Source organism: Malaclemys terrapin, chromosome 8 (assembly GCF_027887155.1).
Source record: "Malaclemys terrapin pileata isolate rMalTer1 chromosome 8, rMalTer1.hap1, whole genome shotgun sequence".
Lineage (NCBI taxonomy): Eukaryota > Metazoa > Chordata > Testudines > Emydidae > Malaclemys > Malaclemys terrapin.
The window spans coordinates 34,997,502-35,020,216 of NC_071512.1; the positions used below are offsets into that span (position 1 = coordinate 34,997,502).

The 22,715-nt window shown below is 36.4% G+C and overlaps 1 protein-coding gene across 2 annotated transcripts in view; it reads left to right on the forward strand.

The window, feature by feature from the left end:
- MATR3 (matrin 3) overlaps nt 1-22,715 on the forward strand; it is a 46,984-nt gene that overhangs the window by 1,618 nt on the left and 22,651 nt on the right. For both annotated transcript variants that reach the window (XM_054036577.1, XM_054036579.1), the window contains exons 2-4: nt 13,249-14,313; nt 19,917-19,978; nt 20,641-20,682. In XM_054036577.1, coding sequence (XP_053892552.1) covers nt 13,411-14,313; nt 19,917-19,978; nt 20,641-20,682 — 1,007 coding nt within the window. In that variant the 5' untranslated portion in view covers nt 13,249-13,410. The remainder of the gene's footprint in view (nt 1-13,248; nt 14,314-19,916; nt 19,979-20,640; nt 20,683-22,715) is intronic.

Genomic DNA, 22,715 nt, shown 5'->3' on the forward strand with positions numbered 1-22,715 from the left:
CAAACAGGCAACTAGGGCCCTGATTTAGCAGACATCTACATGTTTTAACTTCATGCACAGGGCCTAAGTGACCACATACAAAATGCTGTTAAATGCATAAAACAGAAAAAAAGAGAGATTAAAAAGCTTTGAGTTATAGCTACATACGTATTACTTTTAACTTTAGGTTAAAACTCCTCAGACAGAAATATGACTTAAAAAAAAGTCGAATGTCCCATTTAAATGTTTATTTGCTTTACAAAGCATACAGTTTGGGCTAGAACTACCTGATAGTGCCCTAAATACAGAAAGTAGTAAAAGCTTATTGTTTAATGGTCTTTAGCTATATTTAAATTTTTAAAAAATACTTTGGTTTAAAGAATTCTCGAGTTTCATGAAGTTCAGGGAACATAAGGGGTCTTGTTTTCCCATCCAGAATGAGATACGCGGCTCACATCTAGGAGACTTAGTATTCTTTGTTTAATAGGGTTACCCATCATTGGTAGCTGAGCACCTTACCTTTATTTACAAAAGCATCAGAAGAAAAATATTCATCTGTCTCCCAGATGTTGAAACCTTGTACTATGTGAAAATTGCAATGCACATACTTGTCTTAATCTTTTTCTTTTTACAATTTATTAAAGTCTGCTCTATTTTTAGAATAATACTCCATGTATCTAAACAACGAGGAGTCCGGTGGCACCTTAAAGACTAACAAATTTATTTGGGCATAAGCTTTTGTGGGTAAAAAACCCACTTCAGATGCATGGACACATGCATCTGAAGAAGTGTTTTTTTTTTTTGTTTTTTTTTTACCCTTGATGTCCATGCATCTCAAGAAGTGTTTTATTTTTTTTTACCCACGAAAGCTTATGCCCAAATAAATCTGTTAGTCTTTAAGGTGCCATCGGACTCCTTGTTGTTTTTGTGGATACAGACTAACATGGCTACCCCTCTGATACCATGTATCTAAATGTTGACTCAATAATTGCAACATAGGTTAATGGGAGTTGACCCTTTTGAATGCATCTGTTCAGTCATGACTACATATCCACACTTTTTATATAAGGTGATAATAGGATATTTTAGAAGGGGAAGGTATGAACAACAAATTCTGAAACTACAGTATGGTCTCTTTTAAATAGGGACTCTGTTTATAACAGGGTCTTTATTTTTTGAAGAGTTCATCTGCAGAGTATTCCATACTTGAAGAGCTTTCAGTTAGTCGTGATGTGGAAATAACTGGGATGCTACAGGCATTCCAAGACTAAATGTTGCAAGAGTAAGTACTTACTAAACAGATCCTGCCTATAACTTTTTCTGTTCCCTAGTTTTATCAGGAATATCTGCATCATAAAAAATAGGATGAACTTTCAAATACCCCAGAATGAATTAGGGAATCATGCTGAACTCATTTCTAAAAATTCATTAACAGGAGAAAATCAGGAACTGATAGATTTCCTCTCTTGCTGTTTTCATACAAATAAAAAGTGCTATTGAGATGATGTAAAGGAGAAAGATGGGGACTGGGTAAGGTCTCATCTAATAGAGCTTTGGTTAGATCTGCCACTGATGTGGGAAGAGAGACTGCTGCAACCAAACTCATAAGGAATTGATCTCCATGTAGTCTTTATGTATCTATTCCTGTGCTGCTTGCCTCTATGATAATTGACTTCTTGATTAGTCCTCTGATCAGCACATGGCAACAAATAAATAATTCTTAGAAATAAGTATAAATGCTTCATAGTATTTCTGTGCTTTCTCAGTTTTCGCACATGTATTATGCTGTCATCTTAATTTAAATAAAGAGGTTTTTGGTGTCAGCAGTAAAACTTGAATGACCCATCAAGTTGTCTTCTCTGCAAGTAAAATATGTGCCAGCAAGTTCACAAACAGCATTTTGATCTCATCAGGAAAGAAAATATTTTGGTCTAATTACAGAACTATCTGTAGGTATGCAGTTTTTGCTTAGCTTCTATATCCTGGTGTGCACGAGAGGTTAGGTTGGGATGTTTGTATTATACTGCTACTTGTGACTTGCTCCATCTATGGGTGACTGTTTCTGATTCAGTCGTTCTCAGACTTTTGTATTGTGACCCATTTCACACAACAAGCCTCTGTGTGACCACCCCTTATAAACTAAAAATGATTTTTTTTTACATTTAACATGATTATAAATGCTGGAGGCAAAGTGGGGTTTGGTATGGAGGCTGACAGCTTGTGACCCCCAACGTAATAACCTCACGACGCCCTGCGGGTTCACAACCCCCAATTTGAAAATCCCTGTGATGCATTGTACGGTCTAGGTATTGTTTTTAAATAACAGCAACTGTTATTTACTTGTTTAAAATCTTCCATCTCACTTTCAAAATTCTTGTTATAAATTCTTTGTATAACTGTAGTGTATAGAGACCCTAATCAAGATTAGGACCTCATTGTGGTAAAGTGCTGTATAAGCACGTAGTAATAATGGTCTCTGTTACAGTGAGCTTAAAGGTCCCCATCCTGCAATGGCACGTGCACAAGCTTACTCACGCTCCTGAGCGGAGTCTCATGTTAGGCTCCCCTTGAGTGCAAAAATTTGTTTGAATGTATTTCATTGCAGGGTCAGGGCCTTTTGTTTAAGACAAGCCGTAAATTAATATTAACAGCAAGGGGGAAGGAACACATTATAGAAAAGGGAAAGAACAGACTAAAGAATATTTAGATATATTCAAGTTGGCAGGGCCTGATGAAATTCATCATAAGGTACACTTGTAAGCACCTAGAGGATAATAAATAATAGCCAACATGGATTTGTTATGAACAAATTATGCCAAACCAATCTTATTTCCTTTTTTGACAGGGTCGCTGGCCTAGTGAATAAGGGGGAAGCAGTAGACATGATATATCTTTATTTTTAGTATGGCTTTTGACACTGTCCTACATGATATCTCCCTAGTTTGCTTATGAGACTGTGACCTAGATGAAATTATTATAAATTATGATAACTCTGAAAACACATACTCCAAGTAGTTATCATGGTTTGCTATCAGTCTGTAGTGGGGTCCCGCAAGGGTCTATACTGGGTCAGGTACTATTCAATGTTTTCATTAATGACTTGGATAATGGAGTGGAGAGTATACTTATAAAATTTACAGGTGACACCAAGCTGGGAGGGACTTTAATAAATTGGAGAATTGTTCTGTAATCCACAAGATGAAATTCAATAAAGACAAGTGCAAAGTACTACATTTAGGAAGGAAAAAGCACAGTGGAGATCCAAAATGGGGAATAACTGGCTAGGGAGTAGTACTGCAGAAAAGAATCTGGGGGTTATAATGGATCACAAATTGAATGTCAGCCAACAGAGTGATGCAATTGTGAGAATGGCTAATATAATTCTGGAGTGTATTAACAGAAGTGTCATGTGACACATGGGAGGTAATGTCCGCTCTACTCAGCACTGGTGAGGCCTTAACTCAGTGGTTCCCAAACTTTAACAGCCTGTGAACCCCTTCACTAAAATGTCAAGTCTCGCAAACCCCCTCCTAAAAATGAATATGTTCAGGGATTTTCTCCTTTACCTGAGTATAAATTATAAAAACAAAATTTATATTTCAAGATCATTGCTTTTATAACATACTTATTACACACTATTATTATTTATCATTACAGTATTTTGATTACATTATGAAAATGGCAACTTTCTTCCAAGATCTCACTTTTGTATCCTGTATCACTTTGAATAAGCCTCTTATAAGGCAAGGCTGCTACCCTTGTTGCCAAGAAGCCTAATGGCATTTTGGGTTGTATAAGTAGGAGCATTGCCAGCAGATCGAGGGACGTGATCATTCCCCTCTGTTCGGCATTGGTGAGGCCTCATCTGGAGTACTGTGTCCAGTTTTGGGCCCCACACTACAAGAAGGTTGTGGAAAAATTGGAAAGAGTCCAGTGCAGGGCAACAAAAATGATTAGGGGGCTGGAGCACATGATTTATGAGGAGAGGCTGAGGGAACCGGGATTATTTAGTCTGCAGAAAAGAAGAATGAAGGGGGATTTGATAGCTGCTTTCAACTACCTGAAGCGGGGTTCCAAAGAGGATGGATCTAGACTGTTCTCAGTGGTACCAGATGACAGAACAAGGAGTAATGGTCTCAGATTGCAGTGGGGGAGGTTTAGATTGGATATTGGGAAAAAGTTTTTCACTAGGAGGGTGGTGGTGAAGCACTGGAATGGGTTTCCTAGGGAGGTGGTGGAATCTCCTTCATTAAGAGTTTTTAAGGCCCGACTTGACAAAGCCCTGGCTGGGATGATTTAGTTGGGGATTGGCCCTGCCTTGAACAGGGGATTGGACTAGATGACCTCCTGAGGTCCCTTCCAACTCTGATAGTCCTTGATAAAACATAGAATATTAGATGTGAAACAGCATGAAGGTATTTAAGAAGCCAACTCGGAGTTCCTTCTACACAAGCGTTCAGGGCTTGAACAGTCCAGGTAAACAATGCACGTTACAACAAAACTTATACTTGTTCTTCATAATTTTAAAAACAGTACTAGCTGCCTATTTAATTTTAAAAACAGCAAAAAATATCAACCTCCCTTTCCATTTCTTATAAGTAATCTTGAAGTTTAAATCTCGTCAGTGTGATAGATATGCTTGCTTTGATCTGCTTAGCTTTTGGCAGTCCAGGGACTCCAGGCTGCTGGCCCCCTGCTGCTCGGGGTTCCTAGGGACAGCTCTCTCCCCTGTTAGGGAATTTTCCCCCGAGAACCCCCTGTAACATTTCACGAACCCCAGTTTGGGAACCACTGCCTTAGCTGGAATATTGTTTCTAGTTCAGGGTGCCATGCTTCAGGAATGATGTGGACAAATTGAAGAGAGTCCAGAGGAGAGCAACAAAAATGATGAAAGTTTTAGGAAACCTCAACTATGAGGAAAATTTAAAAGAACTCGGTGTGTTTAGTCTTGAGAAAAGACGGTCTGGGGATAGGAGAGTGAACCTGGTAAGTCTTCAAACATATGAAAGGCTGTGTAAAAAGGATGGTGATCAATTGTTTTCCATGTCCATTGAGGATAGCAGTAGTAGTAATTGGCTTAATCTGCAGCAAGGGAGATTTGGGTTAGGTGTTTTAGGAAAAACTTTCTAACTAGACAGTTAAGTAGCGGAATACGCTTCCCATGGAGGTTGTGGAATCCCTATCATGGCAGGCTTTTAAGAATAGTTTGGACAAACATCTTTTGGGGTCCTGCCTCAGTGGGCTAGATGACCTCTCTAGAGCTGGAGGGGTCCTGTATTTCTATGGTTCTATACGGATTGGATTTAACAAACAGGATTGAAAAAGGGGAGAGGCACAAGGATAGCTCTGATAAGGTAATGTGGTTACATAGGCTCATTTGTTCATACGATGAATCTGACTCTGTTACATTTTAAATAATATCTCTTACCTGTATTTCCCTATTTTCAACTTTTAAAAATAATTCTTGTGCCCGTTTCTTTTTCTTTAGCTCAGCCTCTTCATTTTTTTAAATCTGTTTTTTTTTCCCCTAGGATTGCTGTTTTGTTTTTAGTAAAGCCTTTGTTTACAAAAAAAGGGGTAAATAATGATTTTCTGGTTGTCCCCTCATTTGCATACTTCAGTACAACAAAAATGTATGCCTCGGTTTAAAAAAACCCCTAAATGTTACATAGGAAGCAGGCATCTTATTTTTGGACAAAGAGCTATTTTGTCTCCGCATCCATGCTGTCTTGAAACTTTCTTAACTTTAAGCTAAAGTTTATTTTTTAACATTGATTTGACGTAACTTATTTTTTTGTGTGTGATAAAGTAAACAATAGAACTTCTTTTACAACAATTGAGACGCTGTTTTCTGATGCAGTTATCTGCTATGTAGCATTTCCAGGTCTCAAACTATGGCTCTGATCCTGCAACCTGTTGTGTCTGTGGAGACAGAATGGATAAAAATAGATGATTAAAATACATTAAAATCAATTTTCTATTTAAACTATTTTTATTAAAATTAATTAATTTAAAAAAACTTCTGAAATTGGCAACCTATGTTAAGACCTAAACTTACTATGATCTGTTAAAATAATTTAAATTAAATAAAATTAAGCAGTATATATCTGGCACTGAAGTGTTAAAGAAAGTAAAACAACTGAATTGGCTGAAGTCACTGGCTAAGCAACTAGAACCAGAATTTGTTGAAGTGTTATACTGTGTTTTGACAGAAGTAGCCACTTCTGCAGATACGGAATATTTTTTTAATTTATTCAAGTAGTTCCGTTCAATTATTAGTTCAGAGTTGAGAAATCGGTTGAGAGTTGAAAAAGTAGGAACGCTTATTTTCCTCTTCCAATCTCAGTAAAAACAAGGTGAGAGAGGCTGAATTCTGCTAGTTCTACAATGGAAGGGTTTGGTGACCAGAAACAATCCGTTCAGTTCACTAACTACAGAGAATATTCTCCCTTTTGGTTTAATAAATCAGTTTTAAATGCAAAACATGTTTTGATAAATTTTCGTGTTTGCAGCACAATTGAAGTAGATTTATTAAACTAATAAACAATTTTAAAATGCTGTTTTGTGCACTTTTAATTTCTGCTTTTCATCCACATGCAGCTTAATGCAATCTCAAGTAAAGTAATAAACTATAAATAAGAAATGCATCTTTCATCATTTTGTGACATATTCAAAATGTAAAAATTAAGAATATAAACAAATTTATTTAAGCAATGGTATAGCTTAACCATACATTTGTATTGATATAGTGTATCTCTCCTGTTTAGCAAACCATACCAAATTTAGTGTAAAGGCTTTAGATTTGCAAACTAAACAAGTGCAACAACATGTTTTAATGGTTACCATGAATGAAAATCAACCTTTCCTTAGAAAATTAAAAATTATAAATGCAAAACAAGATTAAAATCAGTGATTGGATTGATTTTAAACTAATGCAATTTAAATATAGCAAACTTAATCCTCAGGCTTCTAGGTACTGGGTTTATTTTTCAAGCCATACCCTCTAGAATAAAAGATTGGACAACAATTACAAAAAGTCAGCTTAGTTTAGTTGAAATTAATTATAATGTGCTTCTGCTTAAACTAAATTAAAAATAGAGATTGCTGTAAATGTATTAACTGTATTGATCATTCATAAGTTAGAACAGGTAACTTTCAAACTGAACAAACTTCAGTCTATTGCATCTGTTTACAATCCTAAAAACACACAGCCTGGATTTTTGGCTCCCTGCAGAAATGAAACCTGCCTCCTATTAAGAGAAATTACACCTCCATTATAGATAACTTTTTAAGGATTGTAGGATCCGGCTTTATATTACAATAAGTTCTGTTAATTATATTTGGGGGCGGGGTGTGTGTGTATATAGAGACAGATGCGCTAAAATTAGCATTTGAGAAGAGGACTTGCAAAGCTTTTTAACATGTAAACCAGTTATTTTTTTTGTACTTCATCTGCTCCTAATTCTCCAGCCTGTTTTTGTGACTTTATCACATTTTCCTATGTTTCCTTTAATCCTCGTTACAGAAACTGTAGTGTTAACTGTTACTAAAAGTGGTTTTTTGTTTGTTTGTTTTTAAATTAAGTTGGAGTCCTTTTTAAGTCCACAGACTATACTTTCAGTCTTCCATAGAAAGAGCCAGTTTCCTTACACAGAATAACTTTTAACAGTGGTATTCTGTTGCTGGAAACAAATGTAGGAAGAAGAATATGCATATGTCTGTAGTTCATGGATTATTGCTGTGACTAGTAAAACAGAGTTTGAACAAAGAACATAAAAGTACAAAAATTGCATTGGAGATACAGTTATGACTTTTGTTCATATTGGAAATGGAACAAGTAAATTGTGGCTAGAATAAATGGTTTAGTAAACAGCTGAAATAAACCTGTGTGGATTTATTCTTGTCCACTCACTTCACAAGGTGAGGCAACATGGATGTGGAACATAAAAGATAGACATGGACGCTTTTGTCTAATTTTCAAAACGTGTACAGTACTTAGTGTCAGTTTATTTTGGTGTTGCATATTAGTACTATTAGAGTCAAATTAGTCAACACTTTCATTACAATCTTTTTTTATGTGCTCATGTTTGTGTTTTATTGCTGTCTGAAATTTGGTACAGAGTCTCAACTAGAGACTAGGGTTTTTATTAAACTTATTAAGAATTATTTTCAAGAGTGCAAACGAACTTCAGAGGCTTTATACCCTTTTGTAAATTTAAACCTTTATTAAATGGTTTTTGGTGACATATGTAGATTACATAAACATTTGTGCCATAACATGTATATCAATTCTTAAAGACTTAGGGTTATAATATTCCTTAATGGAAGTTGTGTGTGTATTTAGTAGCTCTAATTTTTAAGGAGAAAATTTACACGTAGTTTAACATATTAGACTTTGAATTAGCATGTCAAATATAAAAGAACAGGAGTACTTGTGGCACCTTAGAGACTAACAAATTTATTAGAGCATAAGCTTTCGTGGACTACAGCCCACTTCTTCGGATGCATACAGAGTGGAATAAATATTGAGGAGATATATATACACACACACATACAGAGAGCATAAACAGGTGGGAGTTGTCTTACCAACTCTGAGAGGCCAATTAATTAAGAGGGGGAAAAAAACTTTTGAAGTGAAGTTTTTTTCCCCCTCTTAATTAATTGGCCTCTCAGAGTTGGTAAGACAACTCCCACCTGTTTATGCTCTCTGTATGTGTGTGTGTATATATATCTCCTCAATATTTATTCCACTCTGTATGCATCCGAAGAAGTGGGCTGTAGTCCACGAAAGCTTATGCTCTAATAAATTTGTTAGTCTCTAAGGTGCCACAAGTACTCCTGTTCTTTTTGCGGATACAGACTAACACGGCTGCTACTCTGAAACATGTCAAATATGAAAACATTAAGCTAGGTTACAGTTTTGGCTTTAACTCTTGTTAGTATCTCTTTAAAGGAAGCATTTGTCAGATAATTTAGGTGAAATTTTTTTAAAACCCCTAAAATGTTGTTAAACATGTTTTCATATTTTTATTTCAGTATTGGTATTTTTATTTAACCGCTTTCCTACAAGTGTTTACGGTACTATACTGCTGCAGGAAAACCAGAAAGTGAAACTGACTAGAAACAAAAGTGAAATTGCTTGATTTTCATTGTCCAAACTGAGAAATACAAAGAGTAAAACAGCACGAACTATGAAATGTCATTTAGATTTTTAAAACTTTATTTTAATAACCCGGGGTATTTACACAGGTAAGGAAATTAATTTTTTTAAAAATACTTTCAACCTAAGTATACCTTTAAAGATGCTGATAAGGTTTGTATGGCTGAAGATTAATGTATCCTTAGAACTTAGACTTATGTAGTGCTATCCATTTGCTAAAGTAGAACTTATTGATTTTCTTGGGGAATTTCCACTGAAATGGATGGCACAATATAGCTGTCAGACTTCTAAATGTTTAGAAACAGAGTATGAATACTGTTTCTATATTAAAATAGAACAAAAACCCAGTACTGTTTGAAAATCAGCATTAATAATGCCTGTGTATATGGCAGCTACACATTCAGTATGGTTCCAATTTTTCTTTTTTGCATTTTGTCAACCTTTAATTAGATTTATTTTGGAGAACTTTCGTGCACAACTTGTTTCTAAAGATTGTTTGACATTGTTCATGTTTATCTGTAGTTAGTATCACTTCGACTTTAAAAATGATATAACGTTGAAATAGGTTTTACTATAAACTCTGTTTGATATCCATTTTCTGACTATAAATCTTTATAATTATAAATTTAGATTCCAAAACACATCTGTTACAATTTTAACTATACTGGGAACAGCACTTTCATAGCACTACACTCTGAACTGAGCTAAATCAAACCTCAATTCCTTCCACTGCTTTGATCAGTCATGGTCATCTTGTTAGTGTGGCTCAGTTGATGGCACACTCACTTTGAAGTCAGAAGATCTTGGAGTACAGGTTCATCAGGACTTGTCAATACCTGGTATAGACACTGTACTGTAGTCCTTCAAGGGCCTGCAATGTTAGAAATGCTGTCTTTTGAATGAGATGTTAAACTTGACCATGTGGAAATTAAACATCCTTTGGCTATGAAATTAGTGGCTCTTATTTCTTTCTTTCTGTCCCCTTCCTACTTTTGATCTTAATTTACAAACAAAAGACTGGTGGCAATCATCAGATGCCAATGATATAAGGAAATATTTAGAGACATCCACCCAGACACATAATTTCCCTCTATATTCTACTTCTGGACAGTTAACAAGGATAAACAGATTTATAGTATAGTACACAAACTACTAAAAGACCCACAATTCTGTCAGCAGTGGTTTCGCACATAATTGTCTTCCTTCATCCTCTCCTGAGTTTCTCTCACTGCTATGTCTTTTCTGTGTTTGTAGTCTTCATTTCTGTTTTTCTGGCTTTCTCTTTTCCTCTTTGCAGATCTGCAGCATCCTTGCAGTAACACTCTGCAGAAACAATTCATATGTAGAACCAGGCTACAGAGTGAAACTCAGTTTCTCTCTGTGGCAGAACTCTGTATGAGGTGCTACTACTCAAACAATCTTGATTTTGTTCAATGGTATTCTGACCAAAGCTATGATAGTGAACTAACAATCAAGAAGTATGGCAGGAAGATTAGTGGTGGATCTGCTTTTGAGGGAAATACTGCTTTTTGAATAGTACTGTAGATAACTTTGGTGTCCTGTTCAACTGCTAGTTTAAGCAGGTTCTGATGTCCAAAGCTATGTGCATCAAGCTATTGCTGGGCATATGGCTGTATTGCTCAACCTTTGTTACCAGTTTCTAACTCACTGTTTTGCAAAGTTCCTTGATAGACCTTAAGAACGGCACTATTAAAAAAACAAATTCTGTCCCATGCTACAAATGTATACTTGAACTGTACTTTAAGGATTTCAGTTAATGTAGATGTATATAAAATGAAGTAAATTTTACTTTGTAAAGTAGTTTGTGAAGTACTTTGAAGGTAGTGTGAACTATTAGAGAATGCTGCTACCAACTTTATCTTGAATATGAGCAAGTCTGAACATATTTCTCTGATACTTTAACATTTAATTGGCTCTTCATTTTACAATACAGTCCAAAAATGTCCCTTTTTTATAAAGAGACTCCTGGAACATGTTCAGCTTGGGTCTTGGATCTCACCATCTCTCCTAGACACCTGCCTTCTCTGTCCCTCCCTACATCCTTGCCACTGAGTAATTTATTGTGCAGCTACTGATGTCTGGAATATCCTTCTACCTCTTCACATCATTTGCTCTTTCTAAATAAGTTTTTTCCATGCTGCTTAATCTTCTAGATCCCACCTGAAATTTATACAATGAAACTTATGTCAATTGACTGCAAAAGGCTGCAGATTTTTTTTAACTATAGGTAAAGCAAAATTATACTCATAACATTGGATGCATTGACAGTAGTCCTTTCTGTTGGCTTTGTGTATTATTCATATCTATTATAGGATTCATTACATCTCTGATATAAGTCATAAATTTTTGGTAAAGCATCGATACGTATGACATATATATAGTATCTTTCACCCCAGAGGATACCAAAATGCTTTAGACTTAAAAATATTGGTGAAAAAATATTTTACTTTAGTCACCACTGAAAAATGGATTTAAATTCAGTATGCAGTTGTGAGGATCACACACTCGTAAACCCCTGTTTGTACTTTTGAATTTGCCTAGTATTGGGAACGTGAAACTCTGCAAGGCTAAGTCCCTGGTGTGTGCCATAGAGCTTCTCTACTATTCATCTCTTTAGAGGAAGACCCCTGCTTTTATTCCCTTCTCACCCCAAAATGTCCCTCCTCTGACAGAAGGGTGCATGATTTGGGGCTGTATGATTTATATTCTATTCTCTGTTGCAAGGCCATTATATTTTTATGGGTGAGTGGCCATGCAGGGGGGCTGAGTGGCCCTGCAGGAATTCAAAGAGTGTATTCTTTCCAGGACCCAAATGCAGTCATCTTTTGCTACCAGAGAAGGGCATTCATATGGGGAATTGGACTGCTTAGACTGCGCATGCCACCAGTCTGTAGAGGTATAAATATGAGGGAAAATACACTACCTCACCTCTCCACAAAAATGAAATCCCTTTGAAATACAGCATCTCTGCATTGGAATAAAACAGCTGTCAAAAAGTGTACAGAAACCCTACAAAACAGTGTAGGAAGTGAAGAATACCATATCCAATTGAAACTGCAGAAGAAATGTAATTAGGAAGAATATATTACTCTATTCTGGTATCCTAGGTAAATTCCAGATAATATTCATCTCTTGTGAAAAATGCTGAGGGACCTTTAACAACCATCGTGGTCATGATCTCAATTTTAAGTCACATCCAAAAGACAGCAGTATCATCAGTGTTTCCTAACAGTGTGTTGGTTCAGAACTGATGGGGATTGGGGGCGGGAAGAATAGCACCATCTTGTGATTTTTTACCAGTGCCTCTTCCTGCAGCAATAGGGTTTTCCTTGGACGTCTCCCATCCAAGTACTGACCAAACCTGGCCTTACTTAGCTTGAGATCTGATAGCACAGGCTGATGTGTTATGGCTGTGGTACAGTGAATAGATTCATTTCATATGTGGTATTAACCATATAACTGCAATTTGAGCAAGAGGTCTTATTTACTTTCTACCAAATTAAACTTATTTTTCTTGTTCACATCTGTCTTCACTTCAGTAATTTGATTTGACTGCATAAAGGTTGAATATTATGTTTGGTCTTATTTACTAGATCTTATAGTAGACACTTGTTGCCCAGACTTCAGTTACTTATAACTTCCCTTTCGTCCTTTTCTATAGTGGTATAGTTTTCATTTCTAAATGTGTATATACCAAATTCATCTTGGTTTCCATGGCTTTGTGTTTTTTGTGGTCTTCTGGAACTTAGCATAGTAATGTAGGGTGTATACAAAACCATTAAAGATCAAGGCTTGTGTGCTAGTAAACTTGAGATGCTTTCTAACATCTAAAGCTTCTGAAATTCACTTATCTTCAGTATGACTCATTTTTTGTAGGAGAAGACTAGTTTGTATTAGGAGGAAAAACTACTGTATTTTTATCAAGTAATATATGTAGGTTCTGAGTACATCTCAAATCTGTTTAAGCTATGTAATAAAAGCCTTGTAAGATTGAGATCTTAAATGTTTTTTAGATCAACATGATGCATAAGTTTAAAACTGCATCTGTTTAAAGGGATTTATGACTAAAACTGCTTGTTTTTCTACAGAATTGTCTGGTGTTTCTCAGCTTGAAGAAGATCTACAGTCATTATTGATCCTTTTTTCTTGGCGTTACGATTTTGAAGTGAAGTTTACCTTTCTAGTGTGAGCTTTCTTTTCAGCCATCTTTAAAATTTTGATCCATAAAGTAGACAAGCTATAGTTCTACAATGTCCAAGTCATTCCAGCAGTCATCTCTAAGTAGGGATTCACAAGGTCATGGGCGTGACCTGTCTGCAGGAATAGGCCTTCTTGCTGCTGCTACCCAGTCTTTAAGTATGCCAGCATCTCTTGGAAGGATGAACCAGGGTACTGCACGCCTTGCTAGCTTAATGAATCTTGGAATGAGTTCTTCATTGAACCAACAAGGATCTCATAGTGCACTGTCTTCTGCTAGTACCTCTTCCCATAATTTACAGTCTATTTTTAACATTGGAAGTAGAGGTCCACTCCCTTTGTCTTCTCAACACCGTGGAGATGCAGACCAGGCCACTAATATTTTGGCCAGCTTTGGTCTGTCTGCTAGAGACTTAGATGAACTGAGTCGCTATCCCGAGGACAAGATTACTCCTGAAAACTTGCCTCAAATCCTTCTACAACTTAAAAGGAGGAGAGCTGAAGAAGGTCCTTCATTGAGTTATGGTAGAGATGGCAGATCATCTACACGGGAGCCACCATACAGAGTACCTAGGGATGATTGGGAAGAAAAAAGGCACTTTAGAAGAGATAGTTTTGATGATCGTGGTCCTAGTCTCAACCCAGTGGTTGACTATGACCATGGAAGTCGTTCTCAAGAATCTGGTTATTATGACAGAATGGATTATGAAGATGACAGATTAAGAGATGGAGAAAGGTGTAGGGATGACTCTTTTTATGGTGAGACTTCGCATAACTATCATAAATATGAAAGTGAGTATGACAGAATGGGTCGTGGTCCTGGTCCTGAGAGATCTCTTTTTGAGAAAAAGAGAGGTGCTCCTCCAAATAGCAATATTGAAGACTTCCATGGATTCTTACCGAAGGGTTATCCCCATCTGTGCTCTATATGTGATATGCCAGTTCATTCTAATAAGGTGAGTTATGCATCAGATGCTTCTATTTTCCTTTACATTGTAGTATCTATTCTGTTTTTACCTATTTCTTTGACTATTTCTATAGCCTAATTACTTTTAAAATCTGAAAATTTGAGAGTGAAAAAGGCACTTTGTTTATTTACAAAGTAATTGTTAATGAACACTTTAAACCAGGGCTTTACATTAATATTCTATTTGCCCAGATTGCTTAACTTCAGACCAAACAGTTATCATCTGCTGGGATATCTTATTTATATTTTACATCCTACATGTTCTCTTAACCACAAACATCTGGCATTTAAGCAGTTTTTTTTGGTGTTTTTTTTGGTTTTGGTTGGTTTTTATTTTTATTTATTTTTTGCAGTGTATCTATTGTGCTATTCAGGAAGCTAGATTCAGCTCTCCTCCACATCTGTCTTGATTGCTGATATATATATGTAGTTAAGATGCATTCTTGCACAATACTGCTTTTTTCCTTGTCCATGGCCAAAGGGAAAGAGTTAATGTAGAGCCCTGGAACTTATTTGCAGGAGTATAATTCACATTTTAGATTAGCTCATTCTTGCCTTTTTAATTTCACTTTAACACTCTATCTCATACTATGGCTGAAATTTGTCGTCATTTTTTCTCCTTTTTTCACAACTTTCTTAGGCACACTTCAGACTCACTTTTTATTGTCACATGTTGCATCTGTCCCTTTAGAAGCTCAGAAAAAAATCAGTCTGCTGCTGCAGTATCCTGCGCTGTGTTCCTGGTAGCGTTCTTTTACTTTACTTGCAAATAGAGTGGATCTTCTGGTATATTTATTTTTGATCAGACTTCCCTCTTAAATTATTCATAATTATAGTTCAAGTCTCTGACAAGGTGACAATTTACTCAAACTGGCTTATTTGCTCAGATATTATTTCAGAGCCCTCTTACTTTCAGCTTTTTGGTTTTATTCATTCTTGCTGATTTTCAATATACTAGGCAGCTGAATTTTGAAATTGGCTTTTAATGCCCCTCTGGTCAAAATCAGTTACATTATTTTTCATTTGAAGGCTTTGGGGAAAATTATTCAAGTTAAGAATACATACATTTGCCTTAAAATTGATTTAATTTGGTGGTATTGTTACTAACTTTTTCTTTACAGTAACGTCTGGAAGTATTACCTACTCTTGAAACCATTTTAAAGTAATATTTTGTGTAAAATAACTCAAATTAAGAAACCCCAAGTGTCCATATAACTTGAGAATTTAGCTGTTATGTTGTATTTACTAACTTGACAAAGCAAATACAGGTTTATGAATTACTACTTCAGGTAACTCCAATCATTTTTTTCCTTTATTTGAAGTTTATTTTTGTAACTGATACAAACAATAAACAACAAACCCATATTATATGAAAATATCTTATTTGGTTACAGAAGTTAAATGTTAACATCTTGAGATACTTTATAATGGTATCTCCTGTTATAAAGATTCTTTTCAGCACTTTCACTTACTCTGTTCTGCTTGCTTTGTTTTGTACAGAAACTTGGCATAAAAGAAGCCAATTGTGAAAGGAAGCTTTTTTAGAATGTGAAAAAATATTTTCCCCCTTTGACAGTGTATTGAAAACACTTTAAATTTACAAACATTCTCCAGCTCACTTTAAATCGTTTAAGATTAAGTTAGTAACATAATCCATATGCAGGCTTAAACTTCCAATACATCATATAAAATATTTTGGAAATCGGTTCCTCTATTTTGCCAGGATCCAAATCCTGGGGTCTGCTTTCTTATCCAGAAATAACACCACTGCAAGAAGAAAGTATTTTCCTGCAATGATATAGGTACCATATTTTCTCCAGTTTTGTTAGATATTCCTTACGTTATGGTATTTCTGAGTCACAGGTAAAACACTAAGATCTGAATCCAATTCTAGGGGAAGCAGATTGGAATATGCTTCTGTGAGCTGGAACAACTCTAGCTTATTACTACAATATCTTCTTTCCTCTAAAATAAAATAGTATCAGGAGGATAGAGAAGGGACTGTGTGTTTTAGCAAAGTCTGCCAAAGGGAAAAACTTAACTTGACTTCACAAATATAAGAAGTTGCACTCCTTTTCTACATATGTTACTAGTTGTTCCTTTAACTTTATGTGTATAAATCTTCATTAATGACTGACAGCTTGTTCTAACATCTACTTGTGAAAAGAAATACTGCCCAAATTGTCTGATTAGGCACTTTATCAATTTTGACCCCCTACATCACAGAACAGGATTTAGGCAAATGTTACCTCCCTGCTCTCCCCTTAAAATAAAACAGAACCATTGTGATAGAGGGAACAGCATGAGCAGGTTAACTTGAAAGTAAAACATTCAAGAGACATGGGTTTCTAAAAGTAATGTCTAAAGTTAGGCTCCTAAATAAGTTTGGCTTGATTTTTTTCCCCTAAAGTCATGAGCACCTTCAGCTGCTGTTGACTTCAGTGGGACCTGAGGGTACTTAAAACTTTTGAAAATAGAGCAAAACTTATTTAAGAGTTTAATTTCAGACACCTACCTAGATCAATGTCTGTGTATAAATATGCCCTGAGAATCGGGAAACTTTGAACCTGAAGCAACCTGAGTAATATTTTAAGGAGTCTAGAACTCTTTTAATAGAATGTGGTAAAACTATTAAACAAAAAACTAACTAAGCAAGCTAACTTCACCTTAGTTTAAAAAAAAAAAACTTCACTTGAAAAATTAAATTGTAAATATATGTATAGGCTGGGTTTTCAAAAGAACCAGAATTTGAAATTCAATATGGAGTTGGGTGCCCAACTCCTTTATATGTGAAAATCCCAGTCAGAGTACACAGAGGATATTCGTTTGTCACTTTTAAAAAATAAACTTGTAAGCAACCTTCAAATACACATTTACTTCTAGCTGAGCCAGCCTTGGAAACTTTGCAAATTAAAAGTGCATTGTAAACTCTAAAGTTGACATTTTCCTATTGTTGAGGGGGTGCCTGTTTGTATTAAATGACTTAAATCTGTTTGCACCACCTTTTAAAAGCTTAAAATGATCTTCCTTTCCTAAATTTGGCCTCCTATTTTTAAGTAATGAATGTTTGCTTTATAGTGTAATAAACTGGCTCTTGTTCACATGTTTGTGCATTAGAATCTTTGATATACGAGTTCACAATTGCAGAGCCAACAGTGGGAGCTCATATCTTGTGAATCCTGCACAAAGTGATGTTTTGTTTTTTTTTTTGTTTTTTTTTTTTTAAGAACAACCAACCAACCTCTTACAGAGCGAGTGATCAGGATTTCATCCTGCTCTCTGATACGTTTTGTATATCTTAAAAAAAAATCAGCCATACTGAATTCACTGTCCATTTTGGTCAATTTCATGGTCATAGGATTTTAAAAATAATAAATTTCATGATTTCAGCTACTTAAATCTGAAATTTCACAGTGTTGTAATTATAGGGATCCTGACACACAAGGGAGTTGGGGGAAGGGGGGGTCACAAGGTTATTGTAGGGGATGTCACGGTTCTGCTACCCTTCCATCTGTGATGCTGCTGGCGGTGGCACTGCCTTCCAAGCAGGGCAGCTGGAGAATGGTGGCTGCTGGCTGGGAGTCCAGCTCTAAAGGCAGAGCTGCTGCCAGCAGCAACACAGAAGTAAGGATAGCATGGTATGGTATTACCACCCTTACTTCTGCACTGCTGCTGGCGGGGCGCTGCCTTCAGAGCTGGGCACCCGGCCAACAGTCACCACTCTCCAGTCCCCTCCCCCCCAGGTCTGAAGGCAACACAGAAGTAAGGGTGGCAACACTGCAACCCCCCCCAAAATAACCTTGTGACCTCCTGCAACTCCCTTCTGGGTCAGGACCCCCAATTTGAGAAACGCTGGTCTCTCCTGTAAAATCTATATAGTATAGGGTAAAAGCACACAAAAGACCAGATTTTATGGTCCGTGACGCATTTTTAATGATTGTGAATTTGGCAGGGCCCTAGTTATAGCTTAGTGACAATGCTGTATGGGAGACTTGAATTATCATTCTATTCTTTTGCTTCAAGGCCATTAAAACTCTGTGTTCTTGGAGGCAAGGCACTACAGTTAGCCTCAGATACTTCACTTCTTTACCCAGGAGAGGATGGTTATAACATCTTAAAAATGGAAAATTTGCCCATACTGAGTAAGATTTTTCTGGAGAACAGAGAGAGGCCATCAATTTGTGCAGAATTTAAGCTTGAAAATAGAATTGTTCTATAACTAATTGCTCCAATACTTCCGCTGCTGATCATGGGTTTCCTTGACAGCAGCAGAGTGGAATTGATAAAGTTCTGGTCAGTTTCATTGCTACTTGTTTGGAACCTGATGATCAAGAGTGGAACTCAGAAATCATGTCCGTTTCATTCTTCAGTTGCTTATGAAAGTTGTGAGCAAGAGCCAGGCACTGGCCATCTTCATGAGGGAAGAGAACCAAAACTGGCCATTGGGGGAAGAATAGAGTAGCAGAGAACTCCCTTTAATGGTCGGAAGACTGGGGAAGACCGGCGAGGGGTGGAATTCAGTTCTTTCAGTAGTCATAGTCCTAGTTCAAATTTATCAGATACTTTCTAGCCAGAGGCTGATAGGGAAAATTGAACCCCTAGATAGGATCTAGGAATAGCCTCCTTAAAGAAATCCCAGAAACCTCCGTCTTCCTGTAAACTGAAGTACTGGGTTTATCATCAGGTTGTTGCCTCTGCACCTGATGGATGTGAGACCCTCCTGCCCTTCCCCAGTACTCCTCTTTTGTATCTGACTCTGGCTAGTAGTTTATCAAGTAAAGCTTTGGAAAATACGGTTTTTAACAGATCTACCAGACAACTAAGTCCTGTTTTAATGACCCAAGCAAATGAAGATTCTACCCCTTGGCTTTTGGAGTCTTTTCCACATTCTAGGGGTTCTTTTCATTAAACTTTTTCTGATGTTTAACCTAAATATTACTTTGCTTAATTCCATTACTCCTAGTTATACCTCTTTGTATAATCCTAAACAAGTCCCCCTTCTCTTTGGTGTCTGTATCATTCAAATACTTGTACACTTCTATCTTTCCCTAACATAGTTGTCTGGCCGAGCTATGCACTTTCAGTTCTTTTAATCTTTCCTTATGTGTCAGTCCCTCTAACCCCTTAATGATTTTTGTTGCTCTTTTCTGAATTCCTTACGATTTTTCATCTTCTGGCTTTTGTGCTACCCATAACTGAATGCAGTATTTTTAAGTATGTTAGTCTTTGTTAGGTGTAAAGCAGAGGGGTTAGGAAAAAATCTCAAGGCTATGAAAGGAAAATCTTGGGCTCCCTGCAGGCATACTCTAGCAATTTTCTCATGATGAGCTTTGCATATCTGAAGCCAGAATCAAGCCCATAGATTCCAGAGGACATTTTCCATCGGACACTTTGTCAGGTTATAACAGTTTTAAGGTAGGTCAAAATTCGTTGTATCTTTAAAGCACTACAAACAGACCTCAGTATCTATACACAAATATTTGTTAAATACCTCTGCATAGAAGAGTAGGTACATAGCTGTGCAGAGGGAATGGTTTGTTAAAAAAATATTTGACCCTATGTTGTTAATTGTAACTGTTTACTTTACTGCAGGAGTGGAACCACCATATCAATGGAGCAACCCACAGTCGACGTTGTCAGCTTCTTCTTGAAATGTATGAGTTTGAAATACCTTAAGCGTTCTTGTGGCATGAGGGCATGTAGAATTAGAGAGCTGTTAACTATATTTTACAGAGCAGGTTTAAATAATTTGCCTGATGTGCACTGAAAAGACCAATACATTAAACTTGTTTTAGCCATTCCCCTTAAGCATCTCCGGGCCAAAAAGTAATTAAATTTGCTGGAGAAAGGCAATTTAGTCTCTACTAAGCTCTTACGATTTACATATGTTTAGACAGTGCCAACTAGCAGGTGTTCAATGTTTGTAACTTCTTGCAATACTCCCTAGTTATGCTTCTAGTGTGAACTTCCAAGAGTTTCTCCTTTCAGTCTGTTCTACATAATGTAGACTCAAACCTCTCCTGTTGTAATACTACAGATTATTGCTAGATATTTGATATTTAAGTATAATATACTTCCTAGTCTGGGGGGAAAAAAAACACCTAATCTCCTAATTAGCATTAAAGTGCTTATGGCTGTTAGAAATTGCATTTGTTTAATGGCTGCCAATCATGCTGTCCAAATTATTCCTGTACAATGTGTTCATGTTTTCCTGCTTCCTGTGAAAAATGTGAATTTGCAGTAGTTTTGTGTAGATAGTGTCCTTTGCAATCCTAATTTTATATCTTATTTATAAATGACCTTTTTTTATTTAAAGATATCCAGAGTGGAATCCTGATAATGATTCTGGACATGGAATGTAAGTAAAACAAGAACAATGCAAAATACAAGTTACTTTTATATTGGAAGTACAAAATGCAACGAAATGATTGTAATTAAAAGTTGGCATTTTTTCAACTTTGTCAAATATTGGAAATACTAAAATCATTCAGTGTGTCAGAACAAAGGGGCTCAGTTTCCTATCATGCAATATAGGATAGAGTGCAGGGTTTGGAGTTTTTTTTAAGTTTTATCCTATCTGGACATTTCACCATATAACGAAATGTGGATGACTGCTCTTTATACCAGCTGAAAAGCAGCACTGATTTAACTGAGTTGGCTCTCCTTGTGTAATTATATCCAGGAAATAGAGAAATTGTCTGGAGTGTAGCTGTTTAAATCAGATTGAGGATTTGTAAAATGAATCTGCATTTTTCTGCTTATTGCAACTTTAGATAAAAATTTATAATGAACTATATTATAAATCCTGGTGATAGCAGGAGGGAACTAAATGACACTACTAAAATATTGAAAATTAAAGCCGTAATTCTGACTTCAACAGGACTACTCTTGCTTATAATTAAATATAATCTTAATTGCTTTTAGAATCTGGGACTAAAATTTTATTTTTATTAACTTTTCTATTAATGGCATAAAATTGCTGTAGTGTTAACAGTGAGAAGTTATTTAGACTTTTGATACATTAACAAAGTTATTGTTAACTTTTTAATACACAGGCCAGGTTTTGTTTTAAATCTCACCCCCTTGGGAGCCTACATGACTAAATCCTGCACCAGTGTCATAGGTGCGAGTTTTGCCATTGACTTCAGTGAGACCAGGATTAGGTCATTGACTTGTGGAAGTTCAGTGTATGGAAAGGTGATGCTGATTCCAAATAGAGAATTGGTTTTTGCATATCAATATTGAGTTTGATGTTTACATTGAGGATGTTAATGAGGCTCTAGACCAGTGGTTCCCAAACTTGTTCCACTGCTTGTGCAGGGAAAGCCCCTGGCGGGCCGGGGTGGTTTGTTTACCTGCCGTGTCCACAGGTTTGGCTGATCGTGGTTCCCAGTGGCCGCGGTTCGCTGCTCCAGGCCAACGAGAGCCGCTGGAAGCAGTGCGGGCTGAGGGACATACTGGCCGCCGCTTCCAGCAACTCCCATTGGCCTGGAGCAGTGAACGGCCACTCGGAGCTGCAATCGGCCGAACCTGCGGACACAGCAGGTAAACAAACTGCCCCGGCCCACCAGGGGCTTTCCCTGCACAAGCGGTGGAACAAGTTTGGGAAACACTGCTCTAGACTTTTCTTTTTCAGCAAATAGGAGTATTTTAAGCTTGAAACTTTAGTAGAATTTCAGATTTTACATAATTTTTTTAATGATTAGGAAGTTAGATATAAATGGCCATTTTAGCAATTTAAGACTCTAAAATGGGAAGAAAGTAAACATGTAAGTAAAAAATTGAAATATGATTTTTAAGTGACTTTATTTATAAAAATCCTGATTTTTATCTGCTTTGATGTCTACTGTCTCCTTCACTCCTTCATGTTCTCTCTGGAGGAGTTTGTGCAGAGAATAGGGAATAATAAATTGCAGAATGAAAACTTGCAGGAATTAATTATTAAATAGCTTTACATGGTGATCATGTAAAATTTATCTAATTAAACATTTCCCTAAAAGAACTAAAGAAATCTATCATTTAGGAAAGTATCTGCCTTTAAAGTAAATTACACTAAGACTGAAATGTTAGCTATAAAATTGCCAGATTTGGAGACGTAATCCTGCCATAAAACCTATGGGATAAAAATGGTTGTTAAATTCTTTGATACCTAGGAATCCAAATCTCAAATTTGGGGTTCAGTGTCAGGTCATGACTTCAGCAAATGATCACAGATGTGGAGCATGGGAAAAAGTCTTCAATTTCTGCCTTGGAAATTTCACTGTCCCAAAATAATTAGGTTGAAGCTGGACAAACTTTTTTTTAATGAAGCACAAACTACTTATTTCTAAGGCGTAGGCTGACTTGCTAAAACTTCATGGTCAGACTTCTAATGCAAATGCCAGATACCTG